The sequence below is a fragment of the Rhinoderma darwinii genome, chromosome 6 (genome assembly GCF_050947455.1).
Source record: "Rhinoderma darwinii isolate aRhiDar2 chromosome 6, aRhiDar2.hap1, whole genome shotgun sequence".
Taxonomy (NCBI): Eukaryota; Metazoa; Chordata; class Amphibia; order Anura; family Rhinodermatidae; genus Rhinoderma; species Rhinoderma darwinii.
Window position 1 is genome coordinate 21,554,084 of NC_134692.1, and position 24,117 is coordinate 21,578,200.

General features: G+C 45.1%; 1 protein-coding gene and 1 long non-coding RNA gene across 3 annotated transcripts in view; one reads left to right on the forward strand and one right to left on the reverse strand.

Annotated features, from left to right (window-relative positions):
* Positions 1 to 1,030: 1,030 nt before the first annotated feature.
* On the reverse strand, positions 1,031 to 15,716 carry ARL5A (ARF like GTPase 5A). The gene is made up of 6 exons (XM_075829276.1): positions 15,429 to 15,716; positions 10,491 to 10,551; positions 8,823 to 8,970; positions 5,554 to 5,637; positions 3,763 to 3,914; positions 1,031 to 1,797 (listed from the first exon to the last, which is right to left on the reverse strand). Exons 1-6 carry the CDS (start codon positions 15,472 to 15,474, stop codon positions 1,749 to 1,751), a joined length of 540 nt encoding a protein of 179 aa, XP_075685391.1. The 5' UTR covers positions 15,475 to 15,716; the 3' UTR covers positions 1,031 to 1,748.
* A 190-nt stretch (positions 15,717 to 15,906) lies between these two features.
* LOC142655308 (uncharacterized) overlaps positions 15,907 to 24,117 on the forward strand; it is a 31,351-nt gene continuing 23,140 nt past the window's right edge. For both annotated transcript variants that reach the window (XR_012849472.1, XR_012849471.1), the window contains exons 1-2: positions 15,907 to 16,046; positions 19,500 to 19,678. This is a non-coding gene — a long non-coding RNA (uncharacterized LOC142655308). The remainder of the gene's footprint in view (positions 16,047 to 19,499; positions 19,679 to 24,117) is intronic.

The window sequence follows — 24,117 nt, forward strand, 5'->3', positions numbered from 1 at the left end:
CGAGGATCCGCCCCGTGACAGCCCCAGAGGATCCGCCCCGTGACAGCACCAGAGAGGATCCGCCCCGTGACAGCACCAGAGAGGATCCGCCCCGTGACAGCACCAGAGAGGATCCGCCCCGTGACAGCACCAGAGAGGATCCGCCCCGTGACAGCACCAGAGAGGATCCGCCCCGTGACAGCACCAGAGAGGATCCGCCCCGTGACAGCACCAGAGAGGATCCGCCCCGTGACAGCACCAGAGAGGATCCGCCCAATGAGAGCATCCGCCCCCATGTCAGCACCAGAGAGTCCGCCCCGTGACAGCCCCAGCGGATCCGCCCCGTGACAGCACCAGAGAGGATCCGCATCGTGACAGAGAGGATCTGCCCCCCGTGACAGCACCAGAAAGAGAGGATCTTCCCCCCGTGACAGCACCAGAGAGAGGATCTGCCCCCCGTGACAGCACCAGAGAGAGGATCTGCCCCCCATGACAGCACCAGAGGATCTGCCCCCCATGACAGCACCAGAGAGAGGATCCGCCCCCCATGATAGCACCAGAGAGAGGATCTGCCCCCCATGATAGCACCAGAGAGGATCTGCCCCCCATGACAGCACCAGAGAGGATCTGCCCCCCCCATGACAGCACCAGAGAGAGGATCTGCCCCCCATGACAGCACCAGAGAGAGGATCTGCCCCCCATGACAGCACCAGAGAGAGGATCCGCCCCCATGACAGCACCAGAGAGAGGATCTGCCGATGGCAGCATTAGAGAGAGAGAGGATCCGCCACAATTACTTAACATAAAAACAACAATAAGTTTGCATGGAAAATGGCGGCATTAAACATGTGGAGGTGTGTAGTAAAATGTTTCTCAGCTACACACATTAGTCTAATACACATGGGTGATGATATCAATCTGTTATTATACATCTTACAGATTATTAGGTGGTTCTTGACTTTTCACTATGTATGAAAAGAATAAATACACCCCAACACAAGCTTTTTGAGCAGTAAAACATAGAAAGAAACAAATAAGAATGACCCAAAAGGACCTTTCCCCCCATTTTACTTTATTATCACCAGGTCAAGTCTTTCAGACAATAGCAGGAAAGTCAAATAAAGAACGATGGTACGAAGAGGGATCATAACATGCAAATAAGGCATATGCCAAGGAATGTACAATTTAAAAAAAAAAAAAAAGTCCAAAAATATAAACACAAAAAAGAAAAAAGTGCCAAAGAATAATTTTACATATCATAGTCAGAACTGTGCAAGATTCACTGCTGTCAAGGCAATTCTTCTGTACATTAGTACAACATAGGAGGAGCATGCGTATACAGGAAATACAGAGATATGTACAGAATCGCTGTCCTGTCTGTGGGCTGCTTACAATACTGCTCAGTCTATGCTTGATTCATTGGCTCGCTGTTATCAGCTTGCTCCCAACATTCAACTCGAGAGGAATCAAGGCTACAATATAAAAAGTTTTAAAAACCACATTCTCTGACTTTCCTGGGCGAGGGGGGGGGGGGGGGGGGTAGGCTAAAAAGAATAGTCAGGTCAATCACAGCTTTCGGAGGAACCCTTCACGGAAAGGAGACGCAGGATCGTGATGGTTTTGTCGCTTTTGGAGAAATGTCTCTGGCGTTGTCTTGTTGATGAAACTGGTGGAACACGACTCTTATAAATACTTGGTTTGCAGCAGTTCAGGGATTCATAAATACAGTATGTTTGAAGTCTAATGTCTCTTCACATGTGTCACTGGGGTCATCTGGATTTCAGTCTTGACATCATCCACTCCAGTCCTTGACAAAGGCTAAAAAATGAGAAAAGAATGAGAAATGATTATACATTCAGCAATGTAAGAAAAATGATATTCAGATCTGTATCTGGGAAAGCTGGGTGGCAAACAATATGGCTGACCCTACAGCTTGCACAGGTTTTTAGTCTTTTTTTTTTTTAAGACAGGAAGCACAGAAAACAGCAATTCTTGTATTGTTTTTTATTTATTTTTTTACGTCGTTCGTCGAGCGGGTAAAATAACGTAATAGCTTTATAGATGGGGTCGTTACGGACGTGTAAAATACGTGTAACTTTTTTCATAATAAAGCATTTTGGAAGGGGAAAAAGTGTTTTTTGTATTTTTTTACTTTGGATTTTTATTTATTTATTATGAACTTGTATTAAACTTTTTTTTTACTTTTTCACTAGTCCCACTAGGGGACTTCACTATGCGATCACCTGATCGCTTTTATAATACACTGCGATACTTCTGTATTGTAGTGTATTACTGCCAGTCTGCGTAAAATGGACTGGCATGGCCTAACGGGCATTAACTAGAGGCAGACCTGGGGGCCTATATTAGGCCCCTGGCTGCCATAGAAGACACCGGCACCCTGCGATCGTATAGCAGGGTGCCACTAAAACCACTCGCCATTGAGTGCCGCATCTGAGGGGTTAAACGAGCGGGATCGATACTGACATCGATCTCCCCCGTTCGAGCAGGTCTGCTCCCAGCCCTCAGCTACCGGAGGTAGCTGAGAGCAGGGAGGTTTATTCCGATGCAGCGCTGTTTAAAGGCTACTGCATCAGAAAAAAGATAAAAAGATAAAAATAAAAAAAATAAAAACGTGGATGCATTCCTCTGGGACCCAATAACCAGACCCTAGTGATAAGCTCTACAACAGGGGTGCTGCCTCACAAAAGGGGGTTGTCCTAGGTCAATGGTCTCCAACATATAGCCCTCCAGCTGTCGCCAAACTACAGCTATGAGCATGCCAGGAGTTGTAGTTTTGAAACAGCTGTAGAGCTTCAGGTTGGTGAACACTGCGCAAGGTGAGCAACCCCTTGACAAGGGCCCAGGTCAATAATAATTATAAGTTTAGCAATGGAATAGAATTCACTAATTCAGAAGATGAAAACGGAGAGTCCCCCGTGGTTAAAGTGTAACTTGTAACTAAACTTTTAAAAAAACTTCTGACGTCATAATGACATGTCAGAAGTTTTGATCGGTAAAGGTCCGAGCACGGAGACCCCCGCCGATCACTAAAACGCAGCAACAGAAGCGCTTAGGGTTGGCTGTGTATCTGATCTGCTTTTCTTGAAAAGCCAAGCGAGTGGTGTACACGTTCAATGGACTCTCTATTGAGCCTGTACAAAGCTCTGAAGAAAGCTGATCAGAAACTAAGCGGCACGGCGCTCACCCGAGCGCTTCTGTCGCTTCGTTTTAGCGCTCGGTGGGGGTCTCCACCAATCAAAACTTCTGACATGTCAAAAGTTTTTTAAAAGTTTAGTTACTTTTTAACTGAAAAGATTATAACGAGACCTAACTAGTCTGAAAATCTTGCTATTTGTCATCTTTTAGTTAGCCATTAAAATGTATCAACTACTAAGGATTCTCAATCTTCATCTCACACGGCACCAATATATATTTTTTTAACCAATTCTTAAGAAAGCTAGTTGAAAAGGCACCCAGTTCCCCATCTCCCCAACTGTGGCTAATAGAAGTTTGAATAGAACGGCAGTCGAGCACGGGTGCTGCCACTCAATTGAAACTCAATGGGATATATATATGGAGCTGAGCAGAAGTCCGTTTTCCTGTGACAAAAGACGTCGTTCATTCACATAGCGGTTGACATAAGACGTGGAGGTCATGTCTCTGGATGGCCACATATACCAGCCGCTGGATCAAGTGCTAATGTGTTGACAGACTTCTGTTAAAAGCGAGGAGACGTCTGATTCCTGTAATAGAAGTCAGAACAAATAACGGATTAGGCCTCACCCCTCTCCGGTGAGCGCACAGCAGGCTTGTATGTGCCACTGATGATCCTTTACTGACGTCAACTTCAAGTACTGGGAGATTTCGGCTACGCTCATGCACTCCTTTACATCTTGTTTATTTGCGAAGACCAGCAGTCCGGCTTTCTTCAAGTCCTTCAATTTCCAAAAGGAATCAAGAAAATACTATGATCATCTCCATCTAGACAAAAAACTCCTTTTCTTAAAAAGTAACTGATACTACTAAATTATAGACAATAAAACCCTGTGCTGATCTTGTCCTGTGCACAGGTGAGGTTTTGCTACAATTGAACCCAGTTGGCAATCCTGCAGTGCTTGAATTCCACATTGATACCTTTAGACAACGTTGTACATTGACTGATACATTGTAGCAAAACATCAGTACAGAAGATTTGTGCTGCCGATGTGTTCAGCTCACATAGGATGGTCTAGACCGGACACTATTGCAGCAAACTCTCAGCTGTGAGCAGGTTTTCAGCTCCTGAAGATAGACAATGAATGTTTGCAGAACCTTTGTGCAGTTTCACGCTAAAATAGTCTGCAAACCAACACAAATAAAATGTTGTTATTCCTGGACCACAGGATGAAGAAAAAAAAAATGTAGAAGCAATTCAAGACTTCCAGAAAAATAATCTGAAAATAATCTTCAGAAAAAGGGAATGAAATGACAATTAAAAGACAGAAGATTTTATATCCCATTTACAGGTTTTCTTACATACACATGATAAAGTAAAAATAATGGAGCAATACGAGGGACTTCTATAAAGAGACACTAAAGCCTGCAGTCTTTTATTTACATATGCTGTGCAGCTAAATACAAACTACTGTTCCCTGTTATCAGCCACTCCTGGCTGGTAGCAGCTGACTGTCGAGTTCTCCAATAGAGTGACTGAATATATTGGCCCCCATAATCACTACCTCCACTCATAACTCCGGATCTGAGATCTCTAGAAACATCCACATACACGTGGAGTAACAGATATCAGCAGCTCTTCCTAATGTGCTGCACTTTTAGATGCTTTTCACATTAGGTTTGATGCTCCTTTATGGTAATACAATCTAATTAAGCACACCATCGTACTGATTCTCCTTGTGGAGATACAGCTGGTAGGGAGTCTTAAGGGCAATGCACCCTGGGAAATGTATGCCAAATAGCTCTCCTTCAGAAAGAACAAACCGGTCTCTCTAGCGCCCCCTATAGATGACTACAGGACAGTCACCTATAGGTGGCGCTAGAGACCGCTCTCCTCCCCTAAAGTAGTGATCACTGGGCCAGAAGGGAGGCATCACATATCCCCATTAGTGAACTCACTGGTTCAGTGTCACCTTAAAAAGCCTGAAGTTAAAGTGCTATTGTCATGAGACAGCGGCCCTTTAAGTACAGCTTGTACAGCCCCCAAAGCAGAGTTTGGCGGTGCCATTCATCGGTGCCGCTGTCCCTCTGAAAAAGACGCTTGAGGATAACTGACTGGAGAGGAGCCACTGGCTGACGAGACCATACATCCATTTCCCTGAACTCGCGCTGAATTAACTCCTTATGGGCATCTAACACATGCCCGTCTTACAAGTGCTACTGTATTATGACAGTGGCACTTTAAAGAGGCATCTCCTGTTCCTTTAAACTATATCTATTATATACACGGTGGTGGCTGCTACTTCCAGATTTGTCCCTTTGTTTGAGCGTTTGAGCTCCTGAACTTAGTAACTTAGTTTACGTTCAGTCCTATTATTAACAGGTTTATCATACAACCCGAAAATAAAGCCAGGAACTTACCTCATGTGATAACATTTTATATAGCTCCTCTCTGGTCACAGAGATCCGCTCTCTATCAGTGCTATCCACAACCACTATTACAAACTGCAGGTGAAGAGAGGACACAAGTCAGGGAAAAAAACAAAAACAAGAAACGTGCAAAATAGGATTATTTCTCATTTTTGCTTCTTAAATGGCGGGGGAAATCGGCAGAAACAATAGAGAGGGTGTTAGTTAAAGGGCTATTCTCATCTCGGACATTTATGGCATAGAAGGATATGCTGTAAAGGTCTTTAGATGCGGCACCCACCTCTGGGACTCGCACCTACCTCTAGAACGGAGTCCCCTTCTCTGAGTCACTTCTCTCCGGCCTCTAAGTTACAGGGCCGAGAGTACGGAAACAGCCGAGCTCACTGTGCTACGCAGTTTCTGTAACTCCCATTAACTTCTATGGGAGTTACTGAAAAAGCGCAGCTGAAGAGCAGCAACATTCTAGAGATAGGTGGGAGTCTCTGAGGTGGGTACCGCATCTAAAGGACATTTACAGCATATCCTGGAGCCATAAATGTCCGAGATGTGAATAGCCCTCTAAAGTCAAATGCCCGGTACATAGTATAAGTTGGAGGGCATGCAGGTCTATTGATTTCAATGGATGGAAACCAAATGGTAAATGCCCCCCATTAATCCTACACTTAATAGTACAAAAGCTCTTATAATCAGACACTGGACAAAAACAGTCCAATGCTGGATTACGATTACGGACAGTCTGGCCTGGAACATTTGGAGTTGTATCCCTCCTACTGCTCCTGTTGGGCCTCAGGGTCCATAAGATATTCTGTGGCAGAAATATTTACAATACCTAGAAGTGAAGCGCCCAACCACCCCAAATATATTTCTCCCGCAGAATGTCTCATCAGATGTTAAAGGGGTTTTCCATAGATCAACACTGACTGATAGGACCCCAACCGGTCACTAGAACTGGGGGTCCCAAGCGCCCTGTTCTTCCACACTGCACTCCTCAGCTTGGGATCATGTTCTAGTGATTGGTGGAGGTCCCAGCATGGGGTGACCAGACATTTGTCAACAATCCTGTGGATAAGTGATAAATGTTGATCATGGCACGACCCCTTTAAGGCCACCAGGAGCAGTCAGTGAGATATAGTGAATGCCGTCTGCCATCACGTGTCTGCTACAACGAATCAGATGACTAGATGAGAAGCCAGCGGCCTGGAGAAAGTGAATGAACAGATTGTTTTACACAAACATTTTCAGAAATAAGACGACTTCATTTCCCATTTCACAGTCGGAGGCAATGTTCACGTTTTATTTTTGGTATGCGTTCAGTGTATATGCTGAGAATACTCCCGGCGGACACGCCAAATGCATTCATAGGCGATGGTAAACCGTTGCATACGTCTGGGCTTTACGTTTGGCTCATGCACCAGGAGATTTTCCCGGCATACGTGCTTAAAGAGGCTCTGTCACCAGATTATCAAATCCCTATCTCCTATTGCATGTGATCGGCGCTGCAATGTAGATAACAGTAATGTTTTGTTTTTTTTTGAAAAACGTTCATTTTTGGCCAAGTTATGAGCAATTTTATATATATATGCAAATGAACTTTGAAATGGACAACTGGGCGTGTTTTTATTCGTATTTCCAACTGGGCGTGTATTGTGTTTGTAACATCTGGGCGTTGTGAATAGAAGTGTATGAGGCTGACCATTCAGTGACCAATCAGCGTCATCTACTTCTCATCGTTCCCACCCAGCTTCTGGCAGTGTACAGACACACAGCGTGTTCTCGCGAGAACACGCTGTTGATAGGTCATCAGTTGTCCGGTCGGGGACAACCCCTTTAATAATGCACTCTATGAGAGAAGCATGAAGTAGTGACAGATTTTACTGGATTGGTTTTCAGTGCCATGTCGCGATTGCAACCCCCTGGAGGGAACAAAATAGTGGAAACACCCCAAAAGTGACCCCATTTTGGAAACTAGACCCCTCAAGGAATATTTCTAGGGGTATAGTGAGCATTTATATCATACAGGTCTTTTGCAGAATTTAGTAGAATTAGGCCGTGAAAATGAATATAAACATTTTTGTCCACTAAAATGTTTAATTTTTTAATTTTTACAAGGGATAAAGGAGAAAAAGTCGCCCTCCTGAGTACGACAATACCCCACATGTGGTAATAATTAATTTTTTTAATAGAAATTAATTAACCTTTGCAGGACTGATCCTTTTTTGCTTTTCCATTTTAGTTTTTCACTCCCCGCCTTCCAAATGCCATAACTTTTTTATTTTTCCATGAATTGATTGGTGTGAGGGCTTATTTTTGGCAGGACGAGCTGTAGTTTTTATTGGTACCATTTTTTGGTAGATGCAAGTTTTTGATCACTTTTTATTACATTTTATTTAGAGCTTTGGTGGCCAAAAACAGTGATTTTGGCGTTTTAAATTCTTTATTTCTTACGGCGTTCATAATGCGCTATAAATGACAATTTGACTTTATTCTGCGGGTCGGTACGATTACGGCGATACCATATGTATATAGTTTTTTTTATGTTTTGCAGCGTTTGCACAATAAAATCACTTCTTTATAAAATAATTTATTTTCTGTGTCACTCTGACAGGAAGTCTATCAGGAGGCTGATCCTGATAGGCTTCCGTACAGCTGGCCGACAGTGTGCACCGGGAACCACGCAGTAACTGTACGTCCCTGTGCCTTAAGACACTGGCCACATGGACGTACAGTTGCGCCCTGGTGCGCCTAGGGGTTAATGACCAACTGGGCGTGTTTTTACTTTTGACCAAGTGGGCGTCGTATAGAGGAGTGTAGGACGCTGACCAATCAGTGACCAATCAGCCTCATACACTTCTCATTGTTCCAGCTCAGCATGATAAGCTGGGCTGGAACAATAAGAAGTGTATGACGCTGATTGGCCACTGATTGGTCAGCCTCATACACTCCTCTGTACAACGCCCAGTTGGTAAAAAGTAAAAACACGCCCAGTTGGTCATTAAGAAACTCATTAGCATAAATCTAAAATTGCTCATAACTTGCTCAAAAACTATCGTTTTTCAAAATAAAAACCACTGTTATCTACATTACAGCGCCGATCACATTATGTAGGAGATGGGACACTTATAATCTGGTGACAGAGCCTCTTTAACATAAGAAAACCACAAGTTGTGAACAAAACCTAAGCTCGGTGGTCAGGAAACGCATGTAATAAACATTGTGATGTCATTTATCTCGCTGAGAATTAACCTAGACTACGCGCTTGCCTCTGTGTTTGTATAATAAGTATTCCATGACGACCGGAGCGACTCTTGACCGCCGATGTCCCACATAAGAAACCGCGTGTTGTTCACCACTATCTCCTCCACGTTGCTGCCTATTGTTGGAGATGTGTGAACTACTTCATTCATGGAACTAGAAAAAGACAGGCACCGGTCATTATTTCACAGACAGGTAAACAATTAGGCCAGGGCTCCACCACAACTTGAACGCAGTCTGAATGTTTCCCTATAGGGGGAGGGGAAAAGTCACAGGATGCTCAGAATTCGGTCACAACTTTTACCTTAAAGGGGTTTCCCCAAGATTTAATGTCATCCAGTAACCAGGTGATAACATGCTGATCGGTAGGGGTCCGACCGCTGGGACTCTCACCGATCACGAGGTCTCGTTCCACCGAATAAATGGAGCGACAGGTCAAGCATGCGCCCTGCTCCATTCATTCTCTATGGCACTGCCAGAGATAGCCAAGTGCTGTACTTGGCTATCTCCTGCAGTGCCATAGACAGCAGGGCGCACGCTTGACCTGTCGCTCCATTCATTCGGTGGAATGAGACCCCCACCTATCAGCATGTTATCACCTATCCTGTGGTTAGGGGATAACATTTAATCTAGGGACAACCCCTTTAATAGGGAAATATTGAGATGACATGAGAGTCGCCATGGAGCCCTAGTGTGAAGTCTCTAAAAAGCATCTCAAGTCAGTTTGATTGCAGTACATTGTGCAGGCCATGAGGGGCGCTGCAGGACAAGGATTTTCTCTGTTGCGTCTTTCGAATTTTTGGGTCATGCGCCATTTTCTCAGGCTCTGCTCCAGGCCACAACATAGTTGAAATGTAAGTGTCCATATTACGACTACCACATCCAGACCTCCCAGTGATCTATGTTCGATTCAATAGAATCTCGGGAGCCCCGGCTGTAATGCGGATGCTAAAATTCGCCCATGTTATGGGTGTCTGATATCAGTTAAACACAGTGAATCAGTTTCGCTCTGAGTGTTCCTCTCAATCTCCCATTCCCAAACCCCATTATTGTAGGGTCATCACAATGGTGAGTCCTGATAAACACTGGGAGGCAATAATGGTTCCCCCTATTGGTTCATCAAGTTTTCTAAAAAACAGATACAACTAATGGCTGGCAGCAAAATTTAAGTCTACAAAAGAAGACGACTCGAGGGCTTTACTGTTGATGTTCTTTTTGGGGGGGGGGTGCTCTTTTACTTTGAATGTTTATACTGAATTTATCAGAACAGATAGATGTAAAATCTATAAGATAAGGAAGAGGGATGGCCGGAACTACTCAACGGACTGTTGTGCGCCAAAATCTAGGCGATCGGGAATATAGCTCACAGAAAAAACGACAAGGGTGGTGTTCAGCTAGACTGGACGAAGCGTCCTCCACGTGAAACGGCCGTCGCCTTGTGTACAGTCCTACATTCTCCCGCCCATTGGGATCGTATATCTTTTTCATAGGACTTCTGGGTGAGTGCCCCCTCTTTTTTTCTACATGAATATACAGATAGAGGTAACTATGAAAATAAAAGAAAAACTGAGGTGAATAATAAGCAGTAAACACCTAACGGGCAGGACATAGACACTGATACCACCAGGAACTACAGGGGTATAACGAAAGCCAAGCTGTGCCTCGGAGGTACTTACAACTGATACAGTATAGTCGTCTTCCCCGCATTATCCAGGCCCACAATGATGACTTTGTGTTCTGAAATACAGAAATAAAATACACAAATTATTTATTCGAAATTTTGTGTCACTATTTGTGGTCTTTTTTTCCGGCGGGGGGGTTTGGGGGGGGGCTGGGGGAGGGGTTGTGGGTCAGTCACATGGAATTGTTGAATGCAGAGACGTGGATGAATGGCATTTTTTATTCAGAGAAAACCTTCCCATAGAAGTCGATGAACTCCCCTCATGTTCAGAGGTTTCTATGACTGCTGTAAAGTAAAGTATTTCACTAACTAGCGGCTCAGGCAAGATGGCCGCCCGTATAACCATGTACAGAAAATAACATGAAAATATCTACAATCAGAAAATAAAAATAGTTGTGAAAAAAAATATGTATCACTATCTGGTTTTAGTTAGAAAAAAAATTATAGGTGATACATTCCCTTTAAATGGGCTATCCGGGTTATAAAAAAATTGATGGCCTATCCTTAGGCCACCAATATTAGATCGGTCGAGGTCAGAATATTGGCACTCCCTGCCGATCAGCTGTTTAAAGCCAGTGAATGGGATAGTGGTGCAATACCTTGCACGGCCACTAGAAATATAACGTTGCGTGCAAGTACGAACAGAAAGAAGAACGCTAAAGAGGCTGCAACGCTCGTACAAGCGTCGCGGCTTCTTCAAACAGCTGTTCAGCAGTAGTGCCGACACTCGGACCCCCACTAGTCTAATATTGATGAATTATACTAAGGATAGGGCATTCATTTTAATAACCCGCATAACCCCTTTGAAGGGTAACTAAACCGTCTGAAAACTTCTGACATGTCATAGTGATACGTTAGAAGTTTTGATCGGTGGGGGTCCGAGCACTGAGACCCTCACCGATCTCTAAAATGAAGCGGCAGAAGCAATTGTCACTGACGACTTGGTTTCCAATTTGGCTTTTCAGAAAAAGCTGATCAAAAAAGAAGCGGCTAAGCGCTCACACGAGTGCTTCTGCTGCTTCGTTTTAGCGATTGTGGGGGTCTCAGTGCTAGCACCCCCACCGATCAAAACTTCTAACATGCCACTATGACATGTCAGAAGTTTTCAGAAAGTTTAGTTACCCTCTAAGGCTATTTGCACAGTAGCTTCACTTTTTTACAAAGTGCAACAGTATAAACAATTGGTTGCACAGTCTTTAGGGTATTTTCAGCCGTTTTTCAGTCCGTAAACGCCCCAAAAAACATCTGCCCATTGATTTCAATGGGAAAAACTGCGTTCCGTTCCCATGGGGCGTTTTTTACCTGGCCGTTTTTAAAAGCGGCCGGGTAAAAAAAGCCTTGTAAAAAGAAGTGCATGTCACTTCTTGAGCCGTTTTTCATTGGCTCTAGAAAAACAGCTCCAAAAACGGCCTAAAAAAACGGCTGAAAATCAGGAGCTGGTTTCCCTTGAAAACAGGTCCGTATTTTCAGCCGCTTCTTGTTAAGCGTGTGAACGTACCCTTAAAATGATCTGTTCAGTTATCCCACAAAACCAATATTCCCGGTGCTCAAAGCTCATGGCAGATAAGACAAGGGCCGTGCAGGGACACAGTCACTCTCAGATAAGTTTCCACTATGGAGATCTATTACAGCGTAATGACAACACACAATACACAACCAACAGCAAACAATGAATCATTAATAGTATGGACAAAGGCCTCGGCGCTCCACCTCCTGCTCCGCAGTCATTTATCACAAGTCTCCCAGCCGGGATAATAAACACTATGGGAGCCATGTATAATGGCGGCGCTCATACGACCTTTATTTGCAGAACTGTTGCGCTCCACATGTGTATCAATATTAAAGCGGTATTTTGTTTTTAGCTAATCAATGTTATTCTTTATGTAATGAAAAGTTATACAATTTTCCAATATACTTTTCGTAACAATTCCTCAGTTTTCAAGATCTTTGCTTGCTGTCATTCAATAGGAATCAGTCCTGATCATGTGATGAGCACACACAGGTGCACGGCTTGTTACAGATTAGAGTAGGGACACAACGTGGCCAATCACAGAGCAACAATGCACTAGTAATGTGTCATGCAAAATTGGCACGGTTTATAGGACGATATCAATTGATATAATTTTTGTTACGTTTTAGTACTTTTGCATAATGAAAACACTTTTCTGTACACAATCGTTTATTTTTGTGTCGCCGCATTTCAAGAACCACAGCATTTTTATTTTGACGTCCATGGCTTGTTATATTTGCAGGATGACTTGTTGTTTTTATTGCTGACATTCTGGGAACATACGACTTTTTGATTACTTATTACGTGAAGCGAGATTTTTATACAATTTTTTTTAGACCCACTAGGGAACTTGACCCTACAATATTTTGATCACTCAAATAATACACTTCAATACTTCTGTATTACAGTGTACTATCCTGTCAGCGTTACACTGACAGTCTATTAGACCCTGCCTTATAGGCTGCGATACATGGCTGACCTGGAGGCTATTGTTAGGCACATGGCTGCCATTTCAACCCATTGGCAGTGTCGATCGGCTTACAGAGGGAGTCCCTTCCTTCTGTAAAACCACTTAGGTGCCGTGGAACGCTGATCCTGGCCGTTGGAGCGGCACGCACGTCTTCCATCAGCCTAAACTTTGGAAAGCCAATGTTACAAATAAGGGGGCTCCCCCTGCCCCCACAGAGATGCCTAAGCTGGGCTCAGTCAAAACAGGAATGTCAATATCCTCTTGCCCGAGCACAGCTCAGGATATTCAGAAGGGGGGGGTTTAAAAGTACACCAAACAATATTTATAAGGGGGGGTGCATTATTGAGGGTCTGAGGCTGCAGGATTATCACATACACAATGTTCTATGACCTCCTTCGGCCTCCACATCCCCCCGGCCAAGAGCTGCAGTCTTTTTCTTCGAACCGTTCGTCTGTCCCCCAAGTCTAAGCCGCCCCTCCAAACCTCAGGCTACTCCTTAAACCCCACCACTACCTGTCAGGGCCGTGCTCCCAGTTCTTTATTAAGATGGAAACAGTGCCAGGGAGATAAAGACCTCTGTCCAATAAACGACACCTCTTTGTCACCCACCCGGCGGGTGCGTCCACCTTGTAGCCGGCACCCTGATTAGCACCGCAAGGCTTTGCCGACTCCTGTTTCTCTACGGCAAGCAGGGGTGGTAGGAGCTATAAGGTGGGTCCAGAACATGTGCCTAGCGTGCGGCGCGTCCACTTTACACGGAGGTAAATTGATGTGTTTTAAGTTATAGTTGTGGAAAAGCAGCGATGGGGCTACTCACAAATGGCGACATGACTAAGTTCATGTCACCATCTACAAATCCTAGGTCGCATTGTCGACCATTAGGATTACCACCTGGAGCACCAGACGAAAGTGGAAGAGATCAGCAGGAAATTAACCCCGTGTTCTCTGCAGGATTTCTATAAGACTGTTTGAGAAACGGTTTGACAAATAGTGTGAGCGAATTGGTCTCCTGTTTACGTCCATCATTCATTTCTAGGCTTAGTTCTGTAGAGGCATTCCCAGAATTGACAAACATCACCTATCCGCACGATAGGTGATAACTGTGATTGATGGGGCCCCACCGATTGTGAGAAGGGGGGTCCCGAACCCGTTCCTCCACAGCTAGCTGGACATTGAGTGTAGTGGTGGTTCGGCGTGTGCACGGCTGCTCCATATAAAGTCTGTGGGAATGACGGAAACGGTCGAGTACATCGCTCGCTGTTACCGTCAGTCCCATAGACATTGAATGGAGCGGCGGACACACGCTCGACCACCGCTCCGTTCAATGTCTCGCTCACTGTGAGGAGGAAATGGGGCTTGGGACCCCGGTTCTTGCAATTGACAATGATCACCTTTTACGTGGCTATATAGTTATATACATGCACACACACTTACATTCACAGGTCCAATGGGGAGATGCGGACAAGTATGTTCACAGTGCGATTGTGGATTAATAATTTCTGGTATGGATCTGGCAGAGCCTCAAAGTCAAATGCAAATACTATATATAAGGATCTGCTCATCTGTCCCTAAAGTGTAGCTACAGTTATACTTTTCCACCCAAACTGACATCGGGCGTGAAGAGACGCTCCTTCCCGCTGGGCGGCACAGTTGAAATGCTTCCACATTTTAACGTCCGTATTATGGCTACAAGACACGGCTCCCCAACCCTTGCACGTAGTTCTATGGTGATCTTGAACGGTAGGAGGTCCCGGTCTTGCAGCCACAATGTAAATGTCGCGCTTGCTCTGGGGTTGCCATGGTGACAGCAACAGACTTCTGTGAGTAGACTTCCTATTGTAAGAACACATTGGTAAGACGATAGGATGTCTATGCGGAGTTCATCGGTTGTTACCGTGGCAACTCCACCGCAAGCCCAAAAACCAAACAAGGTCCCTAAAAACATCTTCTGGTTGTAACCTCTGTCGTGTCACATGAAGAAACTTATTAATATTATATTAGTGTAATCGATCCCACTGGAGTTGAGTGGCTAGTGGTAGGTCATGTGGGCAAAATAACCCCACAAACTAAACGTGGTACAAGCCGTGAAATCTACTGTCCCAGGAAAAGCCGGACAGTTGTCTTTTATCTATATTTCCTTATGTCGTGCCATCTTGCTACATCATATACATCGGGTGCGCAACTGTGGCTGGCCATCTTTACTGGAAGTGAGGGACCATGCTGGGACATGTAGATCAATGTTACTTTATATATAAAGTGTTACTTTCATTATATATTGGGACTTGCTGGGATAGCGTCTGCTGTTGAACTACAAATCCCAGCATGACTTATACACTGACAGCTGCTGTTAAACTACAAGTCATGCTGGGAAATGTAGTTCCACCATACAGGCGGCCTAAACCAGCACTACATACTACTAGATGTCCTGATATGCGATGGCCGTCAGTTCTTACCCTGGTGGCTGAACAGCCTCCATATCTTAGTGAATAGGATTCCCATGCTGGAACGAGAGTCCCTGTCAGAAGAACAGGCGACTAGCGGCCGCTCCACGCTACGAGTCGCTCTTCCGCGGGCATCTCTAAGGTAACTAGACGCATCTAACAGCCGCCATATCAACAACGAGAACCAGTAACTAACACCCCGACTTTCTCATCTGACACACAGCTAGTCGCACTACTAACACGTCAGCAGTGATCGACCGGATAGGCCCTAGGCAGTCTATTCGATGTGCAAACAGTGTCATCATCATTGTGTCCTCGTTGTAGGCGACATTTTCCTGACGTTTGTCGCGGAAGGGTTCACGATAACTGGTCTTTGACAAAATGGCCGCCCTCGTTATGCACTATAGCCCGTTGACGGAGACATAAAATTATACAAGGTGTAAGGTGTTTATTGAGAAGACTTAACCTATGATTTGGATAATTATGATTGCCTAGAAAGAGTAATTTACTAGAGTATAGATTAATTAATACAAATTAATTGTATCACTGACCTCCTCCATAAACAAAACGGACGAATGCAGTAGTGTTGCCCATAGCAACCTATCAGAATCCAGATGTCAGTTTTATAGTGTAAGTTAAAAAATGAAAGCTGTTATCTGATTGGTTTTGCTATGTCTGTAGATTTAAAAAAGGCAGTGCAAATGATCTGTGTTGCCCATACCAACCAATCAGCAGTGCTGTCATTTCTTGTTTTCGCTGTCATTATCAAGGCATAGAGAAGTCATAGAGGGCTCCGGACACCCCTTCTATGAGCCTTTTTAGAGGGTTTTTACCATAATATATATTTATCGCCTATCCACGAGAACTGTCACCTGAGGTGCTCCATGAGAATGGAGCGCTGGTTCACTTGGTCAACCAGCGCTCCATTCATTTCTATGAAGCTGCCGTAGACATCTGCCAATTGATTTCAATAGGAAATACGGCGTTCTGTTCTGACAGGGCGTTCTGTTCCGCTCCTAGAGGGAACCCCTGACATCACTGTCCATGTATGGACAGTGACGTCAGGGGCTACTGGAGCGCAATTCCCGGCCAAAGCATTGCCAATGCTTTGGCTGGTGATTCCATTTCTAGAGGGAAGGGCTCCTCCTGGAGCGGAATCCCCGGCCACAACATGGCCAACATTCTGGCTGGGGATTCCGCTCCTAGAGGGAACCCCTGTCGTCTCTGTCCATAAATAAACGGTGACGTCAGGGGCTCCTCCTGGAGCAGAATCGACGGCCAGAGTGTGGCCGACGCTCTGGCTGGGGATTCCGCTCCTAGAAGGAACCCGTGACGTTAATGTCCATATATGGACAGTGACGTCAGGGGCTCCTCCGGAAGTGGAATTTTCTGCCACAGCGTGGCCAGCGCTCTGGCTGAGGATTCTGCTCCTGGAGGGAACCTCTGACGTCATTGTCCATATACAAAGAGTTACGTCAGGGGCGCTTCCTGGAGCGGAATCCCCGGCCAGAGCGTGTCTGACGCTTTGGCCAGGGATTCCTCTCCTAGAGGGAACCCCTGGCATCACTGTCCATATATGGACAGTGGGGTCAGGGGCTCCTGCAGCAGAATCCCCGGCCTGAGCGTTGCCGACGCTCTGGCCGGGGATTACGCTCCTAGGGAGAACCTCTGATGTTACTGTCAATATTTGGACAGTGACGTCAAGGGCTACTCCTGGAGCGCAATCCCCGGCCAGAGCGTTGCCGACAGTCTGGCTGGGGATTCCACTCCTAGAGGGAACCTCTGACGCCAATGTCCATATATAAATGGTGATGTCAGGGGCTCCTCCTGGAGCAGAATCCCCGACCAGAGTGTGGCCAACGCTCTGGTCGGGGATTCCGCTCCTAGAGTGAACCCCTGACGTCACTGTCCATATATGAACAATGACGTCAGGGGCTCCTCCTGGAGTGGAAACCCCGGCGGCAATGCCCTGGCAATGGATTACGCTCCAGCATAAGCCCCTGATGTCACTGTCCATATATGGATGGTGACGAGAGGGGTTCCCCCTAGAAGTGGAATCCCCAGCCTATGCTCTGGCTGGGGATTCCGCTCCTTAAGGGAGTCCGAGTGGCGCTATCTAGGGGGGGGGGGTGGCGCTATCTTCGCAGGGTTGTGGCACTACCTACATGGGCACTGTGGCACTCTATATTTGCACTGTGTGTGGCACTATACATGGGAACTATGTGGGCACTGTGGCACTTATATGTGGGCACTGGCACTAGGGGCAGCTAAGGGAGCATTATACTGTATGGTGGCAGGTAAAGAGACATTATACTGTATAGTGGCAGCTAAGGGAGCATTAGCCTGTATGAGGGCAGCTATGGGGGCATTATAATATATAGGGAAAGCTGTGGGGGCATTATACTATATGGGGAAGCTGTTGGAGCATTATACTGTGGTGGCACCTAAGGGGGCATTATACTGTATGGGGGCAGCTAAGGGCAATAATACTGTATGGGGGCAGCTATGGGGCATTATACTGTATGGAGGCAGCTATGGGAGCTTTATACTGTTTGGGGGCCTCTGTGGGCATTGTACTGTATGGGGGCATTATACTGTATGTGGGCAGCTATGGGGGAATTATGCTGTATGGTGGCAGCTATGGGTCATTATGCTGTATGGGGGAATTTGTTTGGGTATTATACTGTGTTGGGGCATCTATGGGCCATTAAACTGTATAGTGGCAGTTATGGGGCATTATACTGTATGGTGGCAGCTAGAGGGAATTATACTGTGTGGGGGCAGCTATTTGGCATTATACTGTGTGGCAGGCACTATGGGAGAATGATACTGTGTGGGCTGAAATGGGTGTATATGGGAGGGGATTGGGCGGTATTGGAGGCATGGCTTAAAAGGGAAAAAAATTGCATCGGTTGTCCCTCTTTGTGATACTTGAAAGTTGGGATGTATGAGTGAACTTCTCTGTTCTGACTTCTCCAACAGCTAATTGACAAAAAACCTGCACACCGAAACCTCATCCCAACTGTGAAGCATGGTGGGGGGAGCTATATAAATAGCGTGATCTTTTATCCGGCAGCGGAACAGAGAGACAATGTCAACCTGATCCGCTGCTTACTCCTGTAGGCAGGGCCAGCGGTAGGGTGGGCAAACTGGGTTATTGCCCAGGGCCCCCATCCTCTCAGGGCCCCCTGCCAACTATAGCAGTCATAGCGGGTGCTACGGGGCCTGCAGCATGAGGGGGCCCAGGGCACCTGGCACATAGCGACTGCCACATTCAATTGTATTTGCGTCCTTAAGATGCAGATACAATTGAATAGTATAAGCTGAAGGCCACGTTAGGCCTGCAGTCTACAGGATGCCGGGACAGACAACCTGCACAGGCCGGCGTGATGACATAATTGCATGTCGCTGGCCTACGCAAGGGTCCCGTCTGAGACAGTGGAGCAAACTGTACGGGGCTAGGTAAGTACAATATTTTTTTGGAGGGCTGGCTGTATGGCGCTATCTACTGGTGGGTGTTTTGCTATCTATTGGGGTGCTGTATGGCGCTATCAACTAGGGGGAGGGCTGTGTGGCGCTATCTACTAGTGGATCTGTGTGGCGCTATCTACTGGGAAGGCTGTGTGGCACTATACAGGGGGAGGGCTGTGTGGCACTATCTATAGGGGGGTATGTGGCAATATACAGGGTAGAGGGCTGCGTGCCACTATCTACTAGGGGGCTGCGTGGCCCTATCTCCCAGGGGGGGCTGTGTGACCCTATCTCCTAGGGGGGGCTGTGTGGCCCTATCTACTAGGGGGCTGTGTGGCCCTATCTACTAGGGGGGCTGTATAGCTCTATCTACTAGAGGGGGCTGTATGGCCCTATCTACTAGAGGGGGCTGTATGGCCCTATCTACTAGGGGGGCTGTGTGGCACTATCTACTAGGGGGAGCTGTGTGGCACTATCTACTGCTGATCTATTGCTGTTTGTCTCCTTGCTGACAAGAATAAAAGCCACGCTTTTCAACTTATTCAGATTACTCCTTGAACTTCTTTTATTAAGAATAGAAAATTCTCCTGTCATCTTGTTTCTTCGAACCAGAATCCAACACCTCCAGACCCTCGTCCACCCGAGGACTGCACACCCTGCATCATCACTAGACTCACTAAATTCAAAGACCTCCGGTTGAATTGGCGTTAAACAGATGGATGAGGTGGAGTGATGAATTCTAAAGAACGTAGTAAGGAGAATTGAGGATTCGAATTTTCATCTGAATAAAGGTAATATAATTTTGTTTATATATATAGATATATATTATTTTTTTTATTTTCCGTATTTAGATGTTCTAAGGTTATGTTATAAAAACCTAAGGTAGATCTTAGGTACTAACAGAAGTCTTAGTTATATTAAGAAAAGGTATTAATATAAAAACCTGAGAATACGGTTCTTGAGGTTAGAAGTTCATAGCCTGTGTGAGAAGGCTACAGGAATAAATAACTCAGTTAAACACGTTAAAGATAAAGTACTTGGAGATTTGGAGGATCTCTTATAGATTAAGAATTATAGAGTATTAAGATTATTTGTTTAATAAAGTATAAGATTGTGATTAAAAGTATTGAATGATTGAGATAAACTAAATCCAAACTTAAAGAAAGATAAAGACTTTAAAACTGTGGTGTAAAGTCTTGTGGTCAAGATATACTAGGTATACAGAAATATAGAATAAGATAGTAGGTTCTGTTATTTATATCGAATTTGTTTGTTTGTTTGTTAATCGTCAATCATGTGTCTTGTCTAAATGTGGCAAAAGTGAAACTTGTTTCACCTTTCCTCGTCGTGGTCACCTTGGGTGAGCGACATTACTGTCTTGGGACTGTGTTTTGGTAAGCGGCTCTAGGCTTCTAGAGTGCAGCGAGCACTACAGTCCAGGGAGAATAACGTTTTGGTAAGCGGCCTTATTTATAAGGTGCAGCGAGCAATGTTATTCAAGATTCCCAACTGACCATCAAAATCCTACAAGACTCCTTGAATGAGATATGTGGATGAATGTATGAGGATTAAATAAATAAAATCCTGACTGTATAAGGGAGTCATTTTATGTCCACAGATCATGGAACCAAGACCAAATAATAGAATAAAGGGATAAATGAACATTAGTAAGCCAAATTGTCACGTAGCACAAAAGTGGATTAACGTCAATGAGGCTTCTCATTAAGTTTGGTTGGTCTTTTATTATTTACTATATTTGTGATGATTAAGATACTTAAAAATATTAGAAAAGGACGAAGGCTCACCAGATCGTTTTAAATGTCTTGTCCTGAGTGTCTGTTTGGATTAATGTTGGCTATTTCCACTGAAGGTTGGAGAATAGTCAAAATAATTGATAAAGGATACGAAGTTAATCAAACAGGATTTGGTTCCTTAACAAACAATCTTTCTACATTTAAAGTGTTTAGATTAAATATACATAAGACTCCTACTCTAGAAAAAACTATTGGCACATTATTAACGGACCTAGAAGGAGGCAAACTATATATCCATAAAGACGCCCGATTTAGGTGCCCATCAAATAGAGAGGAACCCTCAATAGAGGGTTCATCCAAAGGTTAATTGAGACCTCAGTGACAAAGACTATGTACCAAGAAATTCAAAGTACGTAATGTATGCGATGACTCGGAAACACCCCATGACGACTATCAAGATTCTGAAGTATGAAAGGACTGGTGAACCTGTCCTGAATGTCTTACAGAACATTTATTGATAAATTTACAACAGGGGGGAATGTTAGGGAAGTTTTATTCTAAATTTATTCTTACTTCATGTAACGCACATTAAAGGAACAGTGTCACCAAAATTTTTTTTTTAATATGTTAAAGATGTTAGTGCTTTATTAAAAACGTTTGGATTAATTTGTGTGTTTGTGTGTTACTTTTTTTTATTTTTACACTTTTTCTTCCCTATGGGGGCTGCCATTTTTTTTTCCATTTCTGTATGTGTCGATTAACGACACATACGACATGGAATACGGCAGCTCCAGTCCCATAGGGACTGCGAACGGGGCCCGTTCCATCCACTATCGTGTACGCCGCTGTGTGGGAACGGCACATGCGCCGCTCCCACACAGTTCAATTTGAAATGCGCGCCGTCCGGCGCCATTTTCCTGTGGACCGGAAGTCGCGGCCGGACAGTAAGATTACTACTTCCGGTCACGGCTTCCGGACTTGTGCACATGGAGCAGCGGCAGCAGACGGAGCGGATGGACCGGAGGGAGCGGTGGCGACTGGAGCAGGTAAGTTATTTCTATGTATGTTCGTGTTTCAGTGTGTGTTTACTACTGTATGTAAACCTACTACACTGTGTGTTAGCTCAAAAAATGGCGACACACAGTGTAGGAGGTTAGACCGTTCAAACCCCTCGTTTGTCCCGGCACTAGCCAGGATAAAGGAGGGGGGGATTCTGAGAGCTCACTAGAGCGAGGGATTTTTACCCAATTTTGCAGCATAAAGCAATGTGGTTGCTTTACCACATGCAATGCTGCAATTTTGGGAATGGCTCCATCTAGTGACCAGTGCTGGGAAATATTATAAATTGAATCCAATTTATATTATTTCCTGACTCGTGAAAAAAAAAAAAAAAATTAGAACAATGTTTAATCACCTATACACTAACTGTTTAACTAAAAAAAAAAAAACATGTTTTGCTGGCAACACATTCCCTTTAGGGCAGATACAGACGAACGTTGCGTTTTTGCGCGCGCAAACAACGCAGTGTTTTGCGAGCGCAAAAACCATTTGACAGCTGCGTGTGTTATCCGTGTATGATGCGCGGCTGCGTGATTTTCGTGCAGCCGCCATCATAGAGATGAGGCTAGTCGACGCCCGTCACTGTCCAAGGTGCTGAAAGAGCTAACTCTTTCAGCACCCTCGACAGTGAATGCCGAACACAATATCGAAAAACCTGTTAAAAAAAAAAGAAAAAGTTCGTACTTACCGAGAACTTCCCGGCCGTTGCCTTGGTGACGCGTCCTTGGTGACGCGCCTCTCTTGACATCGGGCCCCACCTCCCTGGATGACGCGCCAGTCCATATGACCGCTGCAGCCTGTGCTTGGCCTGTGATTGGCTGGAGCTGTCACTTGGACTGAATTGTCATCCCGGGAGGTCAGACTGGAGGAAGAAGCCGGGAGTTTTCGGTAAGTCAGAACTTCGTTTTTTTTTTACAGGTTCATGTATATTGGGATCGGAAGTCACTGTCCATGGTGCTGAAACAGTTTAACTCTTTCAGCACCATGGACAGTGACTGTCTCCTGACGTCGCGGACCGGAAATTTTTTTGCCGGGTTCGGCCAAAACGAGTTCGGCCGAACCCGGTGAAGTTTGGTTCGGTTGGCCGGGTTCGCTCATCTCCAAGACACTCCATTTGGATGCTTGGAAACAGAAAAGCACGTGGTGCTTTTCTGTTTACATTCATCCTTTTGACAGCTGGTGCGCTGTTTCAGTCGGTTCGCACGGAAGTGCTTCCGTGCGACCTGCGTGGTTTTCACGCACCCATTGACTTCAATGGGTGCGTGATGCGCGAAATACGCAGAGTTATTGAACCTGTCGCACTTTTTGCGCAGCGAACAAACGCTGCGCAAAAAGCACGGACTGTCTGTACTGCCCCATAGACTTGTATTGGTCTATGCGTGGCGCGTGAAAACCACGCGGCCCGCACGGACCGAATACACGCTCGTGTGAATCCCCCCTTAAATGTGCATTGAGCTATGCAAGCTTCTCAGGAAATGCTTTAGCTGACAAATTGTTAAATATGCTGTACTTTTAAGATAACTGATCAAGTGTGCGGAGGCAGTTGAATTTCTCAATAAAGAGATTGGAATCTCCAGAGGAAGTTAAACTGTGGCCTAGTTTCATTCTGAAATGTTAAGCCTTCTATATGAGAGAAAAACCACAAACTGTCTTCAGTTAGTCTGGGTCGCAATACGCCTTGATATGTGTATATAAACCAGGGCTTATGTGATGAAACTCAGACAAAATGCTGATCTACTGCTGTTTGTCTCCAAGCCGGCAAGAATAAAAGCTGCGCTTTTTTAACTTATTCAGATGACTCCTTGAACCTAATGTGGTTATAGGGCCTAATGGGGTACTATTATAGTATGTAGCACTGGGGGGGCATTATTTCCATCTGGGGTACGGTGAGGTTTTTGTAAAGGGTGGGGAGGTGCTAGAAAAGTGAGAAGCCAAAGATGTTTGCGCTGCAAATTCTGCAGAGACGATTCGTAGTCAGGAGGAGGCGTGAGGGCAATCTGGGCCGGATGAAGAACAAACAGAAAAGTGAACGACTCCAATCTGAGAAGACGTTACCGGTGAGTCACTGGATTTCACCCTATTGTATTAAAGGAGTTTTCCCATCTTAGACATTTATGGCATATCCACAGGAAATGCCAAAAATGTCTGGTAGATGCGGGTCCCAGCTCTGGGACCTGCACCTACATCTAGAACTGGCTGCAGTATCCAGACGGAGACCAGTGGAGAGAGGGTCGCGCGCAGCTCTCTCTATTCTGTTGTACTGTTGTTATGGAAACAGCCATTAAAGAGGCTCTGTCACCAGATTTTGCAACCCCTATCTCCTATTGCAGCAGATCGGCGCTGCAATGGAGATAAGAGTAACGTTTTGTTTTTTTTAAAAACGAGCATTTTTGGCCAAGTTATGACCGTTTTTATAT

Excerpts from the sequence above, each read along its gene's own strand:
- ARL5A (XM_075829276.1), bottom strand. The coding sequence starts at position 15,474 with ATGGGAATCCTATTCACTAAGATATGGAGGCTGTTCAGCCACCAGG. Across the intron at positions 8,971-10,490 it reads ACGACTATACTGTATCAGTT|TTCCATGAATGAAGTAGTTC; the intron begins GTAAGTACCTCC and ends GTCTTTTTCTAG. Across the intron at positions 5,638-8,822 it reads CTTATTATACAAACACAGAG|TTTGTAATAGTGGTTGTGGA; the intron begins GCAAGCGCGTAG and ends CTTCACCTGCAG.